The sequence below is a fragment of the Pantherophis guttatus genome, chromosome 2 (genome assembly GCF_059756535.1).
Source record: "Pantherophis guttatus breed Tessera chromosome 2, ASM5975653v1, whole genome shotgun sequence".
NCBI classification, from domain to species: Eukaryota; Metazoa; Chordata; class Lepidosauria; order Squamata; family Colubridae; genus Pantherophis; species Pantherophis guttatus.
Genome location: NC_142064.1, coordinates 255317491 through 255332791, shown reverse-complemented (window position 1 = coordinate 255332791; position 15301 = coordinate 255317491). Strand labels below are relative to the sequence as shown.

The 15301-nt window shown below is 44.3% G+C and overlaps 1 protein-coding gene across 2 annotated transcripts in view; it reads left to right on the top strand.

Moving 5' to 3' along the window:
* Positions 1–2102: 2102 nt before the first annotated feature.
* The window catches only part of SAPCD1 (suppressor APC domain containing 1), a 29671-nt gene continuing 16472 nt past the window's right edge, over positions 2103–15301 (top strand). For both annotated transcript variants that reach the window (XM_034421550.3, XM_034421551.3), the window contains exon 1: positions 2103–2569. In XM_034421550.3, the coding sequence (XP_034277441.2) occupies positions 2167–2569 (403 nt within the window). In that variant the 5' untranslated portion in view covers positions 2103–2166. The remainder of the gene's footprint in view (positions 2570–15301) is intronic.

Below are 15301 nucleotides of genomic sequence, written 5' to 3'. Positions count from 1 at the left end.
TGTCTTGGTGCATACGCTCTCAGTGTACATAAAAGAAAAGATACGTTCATCAAGAATTATAAGGTACAACACTTAATGATAGTCATAGGGTACAAATAAGCAATCAGGAAACAATATCAATATAAATTGTAAGGATACAAGCAACAAAGTTACAGTCATAAGTGGAAGGAGATGGGTGGTGGGAACGATGAGAAGATTAAAACTCACTCTTCTTATATTAATACAGTATAAAACTATTTGCTTTCTTTCTGCATGCACTCTCCACCTCCCAAGGGAGTTGTCAGTTTTATTTAAAGAAGGAGAGATTCACGTTAAAGCAGAATATTGCATTTTCAGAGCTGGGTGATTCATGTTTGCATCATTGTATCATCATCATCATTACTATCGTCATTTAAATTTACGTGCAACCTATCTCCTGGTGACTCAAGGCTTCTTCCTTCTTTGAAGCCATAGTAGCATCCAGCAGAGACAAACTGGGTTCTCTCAACCTTCTCCCTCATTTCATCCTATGGACTATAGCTTGCTCAGTTTGGGTTTGGTATGTTGTGTGAACTTGGTCATTGTGGTTCAAATGAAGGCATTGCTTTGGGCAAAGCCCCCCAAATGTGACAAAGATGCCAGGGACCAACCACAGACTCTACAACTCAGCACTTCTAGTCATCTTCTCCCTTGCCTTCTACATTTAAAAAAAATTGAAACTATCTACAGTAGGCTGAGGAAGTATTCTGGAAACAGGAAACTCTGCAGATGATTTTGTGAACATGGCTGGGCCTGATAAGGAATTTCCTGATGTAGATGGAGATGAAGGTTTGGGAAGGGACAGCAGTGTTCCAATATTTGAGGGGCTACCACAAAGAGGGGTGTCAGCCTATTTTCCAAAGCATCAGAAGGCAGGACAAGAAACAATGGAGGGAAACTAATCAAAGAGAGAAGCAATCTAAAACTAAGGAGAAATTTCCTAACAGTGAGGACAATCAACCAATGGGATGGTTTGCCTTCAGAAGTTGTGGATGCTTCATCACTGGAGACTTTTAAGAAGAGACTGGACAGCCATTTGTCTCAAATGATATATTTAGGGTCTCCTGCTTGAGCAGGAGCTTAGACTAGATAAGACCTCCAAGGTCCCTTCCAGCTCTATTCTGATTAGATTAGATCAATCTGATGAAAAGAAGGACTAGGGAAGAAGTCTTCAAACTTGGCAGCTTTAAGACTTGTGGACTTCAACACCCAGAATGCTGGCTGGAAAATTCTGGGAGTTGAAGTCCACAAGTCTTAAAGCTGGCAAGTTTGGGGACCCCTGGACTAAGGGGTGACATGATAGCCATGTTCCAATATCTAAGGGGCTGCCACAAAGAAGAGGGGGCCAACCTATTTTCCAAAGCATCGGAAGACAAGAATCAATGGATGGAAACTAACCAAGGAAAGAACCAACCTAGAACTAAGGAGAAATTTCCTAACAGTGAGAACAATCAACATCTTTGCCTTCAGAAGTTGTGGGTGCTTCATCACTGGAGGCTTTTAAGAAGAGACTGGACAGCTAGTTGTCTAAAATGATACAGGCTCTCCTGTATTGAGCAGGGGGTTGGACTAGAAGACCTCCAAGGTCCCTTCCACCTCTATTATTCTGCAGTCTGTAAATCAGAGAAGGGGAGAAGAAGAGGATGAGAAGAAAGAGGCTACTGAGCTGACACTTCGGTTAACAACTTTCAACCACAGAAGGTGAAAACTCTCCCCCACCTCTCCCCTTCCCTCCCCTCCCTTCCCCGGTCACTCGGCAGAGAGAGGAATCCACCTCATTAGCAGAGCTGCTAATCGTCTGGCATCCAGGGTGATTATCCGACAGGGTCACATGACCCAATCCCATCGGATCTTTCGACTGGGTCAAACCAGAGATCTTCACGTCTGACTGCCGGGGCGAGCAGAGATAAAAAAGAGAGGGAGAAAGCTTTGGTTGCCCGGTTCTTTTGCCCTGATTCAACCGGTTCGCCGGCGTTCTTCCCACGGAGCCCCGTTTAACTCCGATCCCTGGCAGAATTATTGCATCTGTCCCCAAAAAAAGAGCTTTTCAGCCCCATTCCAAGAACTTCCAACTTTCTTCGCCCCTGAACAACCCCCTCTCCCCAAATCTAAGCCCCCCCACGACTTTCGCCCCCCCCCGCCATTCCGATGAATTCTGGGGGGCTGGCGACCCCTTCTCTTCCCCCCATCGCAGAAGACCCTCCTCCTAGTGGCCCCCGCCTGCCTCGCCCCTTCCTCCACAGTCTCCGGATCCTCTTCGAAATCTTGGACGATCAAGGCAAGGGGATCGTCCACATCTCGGAAATCGAGAGCCGCTGGGGTCGGGGCGGCTCTGGGGTGGCCCCCCAAGTGGACCAAGAGATCCCAGCCGGGGTCCTGCAAGCTCTTCAGCGAGTGGCAGAGCCGTGCGGGGGCTTTTTAAGTTTCCCCCGCCTAGTGGCCGGGTTGAGAATTGCCCTCCTCCAAACCGAAGACGGCGGAGCAGCGGAGGAGGAGGAGGAGGCGGAAAAGGGACGCGGAGCTGCCCAGGTGAAGAAGACGAGTCGGACACGTAAGTGGGGCGGGAGGAGGAGGAGAGGAGGAGGAGGGGGCCAGGATTGGAATAATGGGGTTTGAGAATCGGGGTGGGTGGGGGGGGCTTCGTTTTTTTTTGGAGGAGAAGCAAAACCAAGCAAAAGAAATTCTGTAGAGATTCCAGGTGACCAAAGGTGCTTTTTTTTTTTTTCAAGAGGCAACTGGACTTTCTTGGTTTTTTTTTTTGTTTTGAAGACGTTTCGCTTCTCATCCAAGAAGCTTCTTCAGCTCTGACAGGATAGTGGGGAATGGAAGGATTTATATTCCTTGCAGACAGCTGGTCATTTGCTTCCTTTTAGAGGGTCCTTGAAGCACATTATCTGTGTCCTCGGGACTTTTAGCTATACAGTTTGGGATGAACACTCTTTGAATGAATGGCGTGAGAGTAGGAATGGATTTCCAAAATAAATAAATAAATAAAAAATTGCAGACTACACAGGAACTATTTGTACTACTCAGGTGACCCTGAGGACATAGATAAACCTCCAAGTGCTTCAACGATCCACTAAAAGGATGCAAATGACCAGCTGCCTGCAAGGAATATAAATCCTTCCATTCCCCCTCCATCCATTGAGAGCTGAAGAAGCTTCTTGGATGAGAAGTGAAACATCTTCAAAGAAAAAACAAGAAAGTTCAGTTGCCTCCAGAAAAAGCACCTTTGGGACAAGCAAGAGAAATGAGAACATCTTCGAGGTGGCCACCAACATCCAGAGATGGAGTGGCAAGAGATCAAAGGAGGACTGGACTACAGGTAGTTCTTGACTTACAACCCTTCCTTTAGTGACCGTATGAAGTTACAAAGGCACTGGAAAAAGTGACTTTATTTAGATCATTTTTTATACTTATGATTGTTGAAGCACACCCCCCCCCCATGGTCATGCGATCAAAATTAGGATGCTTGGCAACTGACTCATATTTATGACGGTTGCAGTGTTCCGGGATCATCTTTTGCGACCTTCTGACAATGGGAAGCCAGATTTACCATAACAACCATGTTAATTACCATGTTAATTAACATGGTTAAGTAACCATGTTGACCATGTTAAACAGAGGGATAGAATCGAGATCACGTGAAGTGTTAATACCACTTTATAATGCCTTGGTAAGGCCACACTTGGAATACTGCATTCAGTTTAGGTCACCTCGATGTAAAAAAGATGTTGAGACTCTAGAATGAGTGCAGAGAAGAGCAACAAAGATGATTAGGGGACTGGAGGCTAAAACATATGAAGAACGGTTGCAGGAACTGGGTATGTCTAGTTTAATGAAAAGAAGGACTAGGGGAGACATGATAGCCGTGTTCCGATATCTCAGGGGTTGCCACAAAGAAGAGGGAGTCAAGCTATTCTCCAAAGCACCTGAGGGTAGAACAAGAAGCAATGGGTGGAAACTAATCAAGGAGAGAAGCAACCTAGCACTAAGGATAAATTTCCTGACAGTTAGAACAATTAATCAGTGGAACAACTTGCCTCCAAAAGTTGTGAATGCTCCAACAATGGAAGTTTTTAAGAAGATTTTGGATAACCATTTGTCTGACGTGTGTAGGATTTCCTGCCTGGGCAGGGGGTTGGACTGGAAGACCTCCAAGGTCCCTTCCAACTCTGTTAGTCTAAATTCTAAATTTAACAATGGCAGTGATTCCCTTAACAACTGTGGCAAGAAAGGTTATAAAATGGGGCAAAACTCACTTAAAAATGATCTTGCTTAGCAACAGAAATATGGTCATACATCAAGGCCTATTAGTATGTAATGTTTAAGGTCATCCTGCAGCTTTAGAACTCTTGAGTTCTAGATTAAATCTAGAAACAAAGTGAGATAAGAAGTCTAGATGCACCCTGTTTCTTACACTGTTCCTTAAATATTTGATTTACAGGCTCTCCTGTTTTGTCTTTGGATCTTTGCAAATCTCATTTCGAAAATTGTGCTGGGTTGTGTTTTTTTTTGGCCATCCAGCCTGGGAAAATGCTCTAACCCAGATTGCACAGAAGGATTTCTACTGGAAGAGTTTAAGAGGGAAAGTGTTCCTGTTTTCTCTGCGGGAAATTAATTTAGATTGCCTTCTGTTCCTTTCCAACTTGCTGGATCAATAAGCCTGCAGTTGAAAATTGGGAAGCTGACATCTGAGATTAGGGACTGGCAGAATGGATGAGTGCCATGCCTTTAAATAACAGGAAAGTAGGCCAGAAAAAAATGGCTAATTAAAACAAAAAGCCTTGAGCTGGAAGAGTTTATTTTGTGGAGTGCCATCAAATCAGGCAAAAAAAAAAAAAAAAAAGAATACATAGCAATTTGGACTGCCTGTCTATGGAGATTCTCAGTCATCCAGGTCATGGTTGTCCCAAAGGTGCTTTTTCAAAAGGCAACTGGATTTTCTTGATCTGAAGAAGCTTCTTGGATAAGAAGCAAAATGTCTTCAAGGAAAAACAGTTGTGTTTTGAAAAAGCAGTTTTGCGAAAATCTGGATTGCAGGAAATCCAGCAGCTGAGGTTTTTTCACGGCAAGGGAAATAATATCCTACTGGGGTCCCTTGAAAATGGACAAATATAATACAGGTAGTCCTCAATTTACAACAGTGCATGTAGTGACCGTTCCAAGTTACAATGCCCCTGAAAAAAGTGACTTATGACTGCGTTTCACACTTATGACCATTCCAGTTTCCCCATGTAGTCATGTGATTAAAATGCAGGTGCTTGGCAGTTGGTTCATATTTATGACGGTTGGAGTATCCCGGGGTCATATAATCACTTTTCCGACAAGCAAAGTCAATGGGGAAGCCAGATTCACTTAACAACCATCTTGCCAACTTAACAACTGCAGGGATTCACTTAACGACAGCAGCAAGAAAGGTTGTAAAAATGGGGCAAAATTCACTTAATGACTTTTTCACACTTACAACCATTGCAGCTTCCCAGCTCTCATGTGATCAAAATTCAGACGCTTGGCAACTAGTTCATACTTATGACCGTTGCAGTGTCCTGGGTCATATAATCATATAAATTTGCATCCTTCTGACAAGCAAAGTCAATGGAGAAACCAGACTCACTTAACAACCGGGTTACTAACTTAGCAATTGCAGCGATTCACTTAAAAATGGTAGCAAGAAAGGTCAAAAGAATGGGCAAAACTCATTTAACAAATCTCACTTAGTGACAGAAATTTTGGGCTCAGTTGTGGTCATAAGTCAAGGACCACCTATCTTCGCACCCAAACCATAGTAAGGAACCATTTAAAATGAGCCAGATTCATTCATGCAATAAGGCCAATCAGTGTACAATGACTTCTCTGATTTTAATCTTTCTTTAAACCATAAAAGTACTCTTTAAATAAATCAGAAGATTTAAAAGTCAGAAAGTGTGACCATCATTACAGGTAGTCCTTGACTTACAACCACCCTTGACCCCCAAATTTCCTTTGCTAAGCAATGCAGTTTTTAAGTGAGTTTTGCCCCATTTTACGACTTTTTGTTTGCTATGCTTGTTACGCAAATCACTGCAGTTGTTAAGTGAATCAAGCAGTCATAAGTACACATCAGTTGCCAAGCGCCCCAGTTTTGATCCTGTGATCATGGGGATGTTGTAATGGTCGCAAGTGTGAAAATTGGCCGTAAGACACTGCCATTGTCACTTTGAATGGTCACTGAATGAATGTTGAGGACATTTTTATATTTAAATCTTCATGGAAAACAACATCTCTGAGTGGGCTAGCAGGGCATAACACAGGCACAAAACAGTTGCTGTCACAACTCCTCCCTCTGTGGCCTCTGCTTCAAATTATTTTCCTTGACTTTCCTCCAAATTAAAAGGAATAAAACTAGTACAGATGTGTCAAACATGCGGCCCATGGGCTGAATCCGGCCCAGAAGAGGCCACGGAGTTGTCCCAGAGACGGCGAGGGACCAGCCCCTGCCATCCTGGGCCTGGCCACGGCCCCCCAGTCAGCTGCATTGATTAGGCCACGCCCACCTCAGCCCCCCAAGGGCAAACAAAACCCCAACGTGGCCCACAATGGGATTGAGTTTGACACCCCTGAACCAGAGGTGGCATTCAGCAGGTTCTGACCAGTTCTGGAGAACCGGTAGTGGAAATTTTGAGTAGTTCGGAGAACCAGTAAATACCACCTCTGACTGGCCCCGCCCCCATCTATTCTCTGCCTCCTGAGTCCCAGGTGAAGAGGAATTTTGCAGTAACCTTCCCCTGGAGTGGGGAGAGAATAGAGATTTTATAGTATCCTTCCCCTGGAGTGGGGTGGGAATGGAGATTTTACAGTATCCTTCCCCTGCCACACCCACCAAGCTATACCCACCAAGCCGTGCCATGCCCACCAAGCCACACCCACAGAACCGGTAGCAAAAAATGTTGAATCCCACACTGCCCTGAACTAGCAGATTTCACATGCCTTCAGGTTGTCTCCAGGTTCAGAAGAGTGAGGGAGAAGACTGGCTGAAGAATTCTGGGAGTTGAAGTCTACAAGTCTTAAAATTGCCAAGGCTGGAGGCCCCTGGACCAGATGAAGTCAGTGTCGTGGGGACATGTCAGAAAGAAGGGCCTACTTGGGCCACGATGAGGTGGAAATTGGGAAAAAGACCCGTGATAGGATAAGAGAAGGGAAGACTTTGCAGTTGGAGAGATAAGAAGGAAAAGATAAATAGTACAAAGAATAAATCAACAAGCAAAAAAGACCACCAGCAATCAGCATAGATTAACTCCAAGATTAACTGGGTATTTGCGGGACCGCCTTCTGCCGCCGATAGCCTCCCACCGACCAGTACGCTCCCACAGAGGGGGACTCCTCAGGGTGCCGTCAGCCAGGCAATGTCGGCTGGCGACCCCCAGGGGGAGGGCCTTCTCTGTGGCAGCTCCTGCCCTCTGGAACGATTTGCCCCCGGACATACGAAGGATATTGGATCTCCGGGGCTTTCGCCGTGCCCTAAAAACTTTTCTTTTTCATCAAGCAGGGCTGGCGTGAACCCCCCCCTCCTTTTCTACCTTTTTTAGTTTTTTAAATTGTCAATGGGTTTTAGTTTGAATGTTTTAAATTTGGGGGCCAAAGTCATGAAATTCTTTTAAAGATTTTAAATTTTGTATTGGTATGTGTTTTAGTTTTGGCTGTGCACCGCCCTGAGTCCACTAGGAGAAGGGCGGTATACAAATTGAATAAAATAAAATAAAATAAAATAAAATAAAATAAAATAAAATAAAATAAAATAAATAAAATAAAATAAAATAAAATAAAATAAAATAAAATATAATAAAATAAAATAAATAAAATAAAATAAAATAAAATAAAATAATAAAATAAAATAAAATAAAATAAAATAAAATAAAATAAAATAAAATAAAATAAAATAATAAAATAAAATAATAAAATAAAATAAAATAAAATAAAATAAAATAAAATAAATAAACAAACAAACAAACAAACATCAGGACAACAATCCAAAACTAAAAAAATACCCCAGTCAAGGAACTGTTGGCCAAACAAGCCAACAGTAAACAGTCCAACCAAAGAATTTGTAAGGCTATCCTCATCAACCCTGACAGGGGAACCCATTAGAATATAAACTGATAGCAAATCCCACTCCTTACTAGCCCTGATAATGTTACCTAGTTTGGTAATGAGAGGTCTGTAAGAAAACAAGGAAGCTCAGAGAACACCAAGGACCCCTCATTCTAACTCTGAGCTACAAATATTCTCCTTTTGTTAAGACAAATACTAGCTAGGGATGTGATAGACTAACTCCTTCTCTTGCTACAAAAGCCTTCTCTCCCCCACCCGGCATCAACATGACCCCAACAAGCCGACAACATACGGCCAGGGATTGAGTGCACCTAAGCCGGGCTCCCCAGGCTGTAGAGATAACCAATCCTCTTACCAGCTGCTCTGATCCAACTCCCCCCCCCAATGATAAGGAGCTTTCCTTAATGGGCCGTGCAGAGACCAGAGGCTGGCAGGGTGGGAGTGGGATTAGAAAACTGCAGAATTAACAATAGGGAGGGGGGCTCTCCTTTCTCTCCCAATTCTCCATTCCTTCTGGTAAGCAGATGGGCTTCCTTTATTCTGCACTTTCTCCATTGGGCACCCTCTTTGCCACTTCCTTATCCTGGACTGGATTTGTGAAAGAAAGATCAACACTGTACTCTATCTTCCTTCCTTCCTTCCTTCCTTCCTTCCTTCCTTCCTTCCTTCCTTCCTTCCTTCCTTCCTTCCTTCCTTCCTTCCTTCCCAATTACTCCTTTCCTTATCCAGGAATGGAGTAGTTAAAGATCAACACTGTAATCTACCTCCCTCCCTCCCTCCCTTCCTTCCTTCCCAATTACTCCTTTCCTTATCCAGGAATGGAGTAGTTAAAGATCAACACTGTAATCTACCTCCCTCCCTCCCTTCCTTCCTTCCTTCCCAATTAATCCTTTCCTTATCCAGGAATGGAGTAGTCAAAGATCAACACTGTAATCTACCTCCCTCCCTCCCTTCCTTCCTTCCTTCCCAATTAATCCTTTCCTTATCCAGGAATGGAGTAGTTAAAGATCAACACTGTAATCTACCTCCCTCCCTCCCTCCCTTCCTTCCTTCCCAATTAATCCTTTCCTTATCCAGGAATGGAGTAGTTAAAGATCAACACTGTAATCTACCTCCCTCCCTCCCTTCCTTCCTTCCTTCCCAATTACTCCTTTCCTTATCCAGGAATGGATTTGCTAAAGATCAACACTGTAATCTACCTCCCTCCCTCCCTTCCTTCCTTCCTTCCCAATTACTCCTTTCCTTATCCAGGAATGGATTTGCTAAAGATCAACACTGTAATCTACCTCCCTCCCTCCCTCCCTTCCTTCCTTCCCAATTAATCCTTTCCTTATCCAGGAATGGATTTGCTAAAGATCAACACTGTAATCTACCTCCCTCCCTCCCTTCCTTCCTTCCTTCCCAATTACTCCTTTCCTTATCCAGGAATGGAGTAGTTAAAGATCAACACTGTAATCTACCTCCCTCCCTCCCTTCCTTCCTTCCTTCCCAATTAATCCTTTCCTTATCCAGGAATGGAGTAGTTAAAGATCAACACTGTAATCTACCTCCCTCCCTCCCTTCCTTCCTTCCTTCCCAATTACTCCTTTCCTTATCCAGGAATGGATTTGCTAAAGATCAACACTGTAATCTACCTCCCTCCCTCCCTCCCTTCCTTCCTTCCCAATTACTCCTTTCCTTATCCAGGAATGGATTTGCTAAAGATCAACACTGTAATCTACCTCCCTCCCTCCCTTCCTTCCTTCCTTCCCAATTACTCCTTTCCTTATCCAGGAATGGATTTGCTAAAGATCAACACTGTAATCTACCTCCCTCCCTCCCTCCCTTCCTTCCTTCCCAATTAATCCTTTCCTTATCCAGGAATGGATTTGCTAAAGATCAACACTGTAATCTACCTCCCTCCCTCCCTTCCTTCCTTCCTTCCCAATTACTCCTTTCCTTATCCAGGAATGGAGTAGTTAAAGATCAACACTGTAATCTACCTCCCTCCCTCCCTCCCTTCCTTCCTTCCCAATTACTCCTTTCCTTATCCAGGAATGGATTTGCTAAAGATCAACACTGTAATCTACCTCCCTCCCTCCCTTCCTTCCTTCCTTCCCAATTACTCCTTTCCTTATCCAGGAATGGAGTAGTTAAAGATCAACACTGTAATCTACCTCCCTCCCTCCCTCCCTTCCTTCCTTCCCAATTAATCCTTTCCTTATCCAGGAATGGATTTGCTAAAGATCAACACTGTAATCTACCTCCCTCCCTCCCTTCCTTCCTTCCTTCCCAATTACTCCTTTCCTTATCCAGGAATGGAGTAGTTAAAGATCAACACTGTAATCTACCTCCCTCCCTCCCTCCCTTCCTTCCTTCCCAATTACTCCTTTCCTTATCCAGGAATGGATTTGCTAAAGATCAACACTGTAATCTACCTCCCTCCCTCCCTTCCTTCCTTCCTTCCCAATTAATCCTTTCCTTATCCAGGAATGGAGTAGTTAAAGATCAACACTGTAATCTACCTCCCTCCCTCCCTCCCTTCCTTCCTTCCCAATTACTCCTTTCCTTATCCAGGAATGGATTTGCTAAAGATCAACACTGTAATCTACCTCCCTCCCTCCCTTCCTTCCTTCCTTCCCAATTACTCCTTTCCTTATCCAGGAATGGAGTAGTTAAAGATCAACACTGTAATCTACCTCCCTCCCTCCCTCCCTTCCTTCCTTCCCAATTACTCCTTTCCTTATCCAGGAATGGATTTGCTAAAGATCAACACTGTAATCTACCTCCCTCCCTCCCTTCCTTCCTTCCTTCCCAATTACTCCTTTCCTTATCCAGGAATGGAGTAGTTAAAGATCAACACTGTAATCTACCTCCCTCCCTCCCTCCCTTCCTTCCTTCCCAATTAATCCTTTCCTTATCCAGGAATGGATTTGCTAAAGATCAACACTGTAATCTACCTCCCTCCCTCCCTTCCTTCCTTCCTTCCCAATTACTCCTTTCCTTATCCAGGAATGGAGTAGTTAAAGATCAACACTGTAATCTACCTCCCTCCCTCCCTCCCTTCCTTCCTTCCCAATTACTCCTTTCCTTATCCAGGAATGGATTTGCTAAAGATCAACACTGTAATCTACCTCCCTCCCTCCCTTCCTTCCTTCCTTCCCAATTAATCCTTTCCTTATCCAGGAATGGAGTAGTTAAAGATCAACACTGTAATCTACCTCCCTCCCTCCCTCCCTTCCTTCCTTCCCAATTAATCCTTTCCTTATCCAGGAATGGAGTAGTTAAAGATCAACACTGTAATCTACCTCCCTCCCTCCCTCCCTTCCTTCCTTCCCAATTACTCCTTTCCTTATCCAGGAATGGAGTAGTCAAAGATCAACACCGTAATTCATTCATTCATTCCTTCCTTCCTTCCTTCCTTCCTTCCTTCCTTCCTTCCTTCCTTCCTTCCTTCCCTCCCTCCCTCCCTCTCTCCCTCCCTCCCTCCCTCCCTCCCTCCCTTCCTTCTCAATAACTCCTTTCCTTATCCAGGAATTGGATTTGTTAAAGATCAACACCATAATTCCTTCCTTCCTTCCTTCCTTCCTTCCTTCCTTCCTTCCTTCCTTCCTTCCTTCCTTCCTTCCTTCCTTCCTTCTCAATTACTCCTTTCCTTATCCAGGAATTGGATTTGTTAAAGATCAACACCATAATTCCTTCCTTCCTTCCTTCCTTCCTTCCTTCCTTCCTTCCTCCCTCCCTCCCTCCCTCCCTCCCTCCCTCCCTCCCTTCCTTCTCAATTACTCCTTTCCTTATCCAGGAATTGGATTTGTTAAAGATCAACACCATAATTCATTCATTCCTTCCTTCCTTCCTTCCTTCCTTCCTTCCTTCCTCCCTCCCTCCCTCCCTCCCTTCCTTCCTTCCTTCCTTCTCAATTACTCCTTTCCTTATCCAGGAATTGGATTTGTTAAAGATCAACACCGTAATTCATTACTTCCTTCCTTCCTTCCTTCCTTCCTTCCTTCCTTCCTTCCTTCCTTCCTTCCTTCCTTCCTTCCTTTTCTCTTTATTAGTTGTGTTCGTATATCCCAGAATGATTTGTGAGTAATGTAGCTACAGAGGAAACAGAAAGAAAAATAAAATAAAAAGAACACAGAAAAGAAACAGACATCATAAAACCGTCAAAGAGATTCCGATCGGAACTATCTGCGCCTGAGCTTTTTTGCAAGCGGAAAAAAAAACCACATTAATTTCTCCAATTGGTTAAAATGCAATTCCTATCTTCCCAGCCAGCCTTTAGCTAAGCAGGATGGAGACAATATCAGCAACACATGGGGGTGGGTTGAAAGTAGCTGATGATATGAAAAATTGACCTATACTGTTTCTGGAAGTCTAATTTATCTGTCTGATAAATATTATTGTTTTGAAGTTCAGCTCCAATTCCATTCCTTTGGACTTCTCATTTGCGGTTTAGGAGCTGTATCTAAATCTGCTTTTCCTTGTGTTATGGGCAATCCTTGGATAATTGAAAGGCACAGTTAAATCAACTATTTTTGCTGATTTATCCTTTTAAGATGAGAGGAGGTAAATCACTGAATGCATAGGGAGCCATCCTATTTTGAACTGATTAGAATTTTAATTTAAATTATTATATCTATTGCTGGATTTGTCCTTGCCTCACTCACTTTTGGGAATGTGATCCCTGGGTAGGGCTTTCAAACATCCAAGAAGGAATTTGATCTATGCCAATTATTTGCTTGGGAGTAATGGAGCTTGTACTTTTGATGCATCTGCAAGACATTAGATTGGAGGGCTCATAAGAAGAGTTTACCAGGATATTTTGGGTGGATTGAGAACAGAGGTGGGTTTCAGCAGGTTCTGACCAGTTCTGGAGAACCGGTAGTGGAAATTTTGAGTAGTTTGGAGAACCGATAGTAAAAATTCTGACTCACTGCGCCCCCATCTATTCTCTGCCTCCCAAATCCCAAGCTGATTGGGAGGAAATGGGGATTTTGCAGTATCCTTCGCCTGCCATGCCTACCAAGCCACGCCCACCAAGCCATGCCCACAGAACTGGTAGTAAAAAAATTTTACTTACCTTTCTGGGGTTCACTAGATTCAGGAAAGAATATTATTAAAGTGGACAGAGAAATGGACAAAGTTAGCATAGGTAGTCCTAAACTTAATTGAGCCCAAAATTTATGTTGTTCAGTGAGACATTTGTTACGTGAGTTTTGCCCCATTTTACGATCTTTCTAGCCACGGTTGTTAAATGAATCATTGCAGTTGTTAAGCTAGTAACATGGTTGTTAAGTGAATCCAGCTTCCCTGAGTTTGCTTGTCAGAAGGTCACAAAAGGGGGATGACGTGACCCCAGGACACTACAACTGTCATAAATAGGAACCAGTTGCCAAAAATCCGAATTTTGATCATGTAACCTTGGGGGTGCAATGGTCGTAAGTGTGAAAAACGATCACAAGTTGCAACTTCGAACAGTCGCTAAACGAACCATTGTAAGTCGAGGGCTACCTATGCTTTCCTCCTAGCAGTCTCATTGCCCCCGGCCTTTTCTAGCCAGAAAGCCGATTTGCATTTACTTTGCCAACCGACAGTTTTCCCTTAATTGAATTTGTGGAGGAAAGGAGCCGTTTTGCTCCGCACGACTTTGATCCAAAAGAAGATTTGCCCAAACGCCTGCCACAATGAATTAAGTCAAGAGCGGGAAGCAAAAATAAACAGAGCACGCTTCTGATTGGGCGAGGGATTTAAGAGGCCAGTTAAACATCGTGTGGAGAATATCCCGTTGGCGATGGAAGCGCTTCGCTAGGCCTTCCTGCCGACAGCTGATCCCTCAGCTGCGGTCTGTGCCGTGGGGAGACAGTGGCGGCGACTTCAAGCATTTGGCAACGAGCCTCAGACGTCCTTCCATCTGTCGAGCTGACCCAGACCTGTTTCGCTGAGCAGCTGCCCCACGATCCGTGTCTGATGTCTGGCACCCCTCGTCCCATGCCCAGGGGACCTCATGTATCGAGGGGGTGACCCGGGCAGCCTTCCCGGTTTCGCGCACCTGTGCCCCTTCATGTCATGGGCCTTTGCACCATCACGTCACTAACCGACTTGGATTTTGGACCATTTCTTCCAGAATTTCCTGATATAGGTGCAGACAAGGGCTGTGTGAAATTGGTGGTCCTCGACTCAGCGACTGTTTAAAGCAGTGGTGAAATCCAAATTTTTTTACTACTTGTTCTGTGGACGTGGCTTGGTGGGTATGGTGTGGCTTGGTGGGTGTGGCAGGAGAAGGGTACTGCAAAATCTCCATTCCCACCCAACTCCAGGGGTAGGATACTGCAAAATCTCCATTCCCATCCCACTCCAGCGGAACGATACTGCAAAATCTCCATTCCCACCCCACTCCAGGGGAATGATACTGCAAAATCTCCATTCCCACCCCACTCCAGGGGAACGATACTGCAAGATCTCCACTCCCACCCCAATCCAGGGGAACGATACTGCAAAATCCCCATTCCCTCCACACTCCTGGGAGAAAGATATTGCAAAATCCCCATTCCCTCCATACTCCTGAGTGAAGGATACAGCAAAATCTCCATTCCCTCCCCAGTCTGGAGCGAGACAGAGGTGGTATTTGCCAGTTCTCCGAACTGCTCAAAATTTCCGCTACCGGTTCTCCAGAACCTGTCAGAACCTGTTGTATTTCACCCCTGGTTTGAAGTTATGACAGGCTGCCCCCCGGGAGTGCTTGTGATCTGGATTCGACGTTCTGACAGCTGGATCCCCATGTCACTGAACTTCTGGCGCTTTGCAGCCAGGTTGCATTTATGGCTGTTTTGCTGTGTCCTCGCAGTCATGTGATTGTATTTTTAACAAAGATTTTTGCTGAAAACCGGACTTGTTCATGGTGATTTACTTGGTTTATTTAATGACCGCTATGGTGGCTTTATGGCTGCCACCAAAAAAAAAAAGGTCATAAAATTGGCCCAGTTACATGGGTGACCCAATTTATGGCTGTCACAGGTTATAACCATGAAGGGTAGGTTCCGTTACCGTCATAACTTGAGGAGTACCTATATTGGATTAAATCAGCTTCCCAGATTCAATAGTGCCAACTTTAGGGCTGCACAAACCAACGGCAGCCCATTTAGGACAAACTATGATCTTGCAGAAGCTTCAGCACCAGGGGTAGGTTCTCCTTTCCTTTACTACTGGGTCA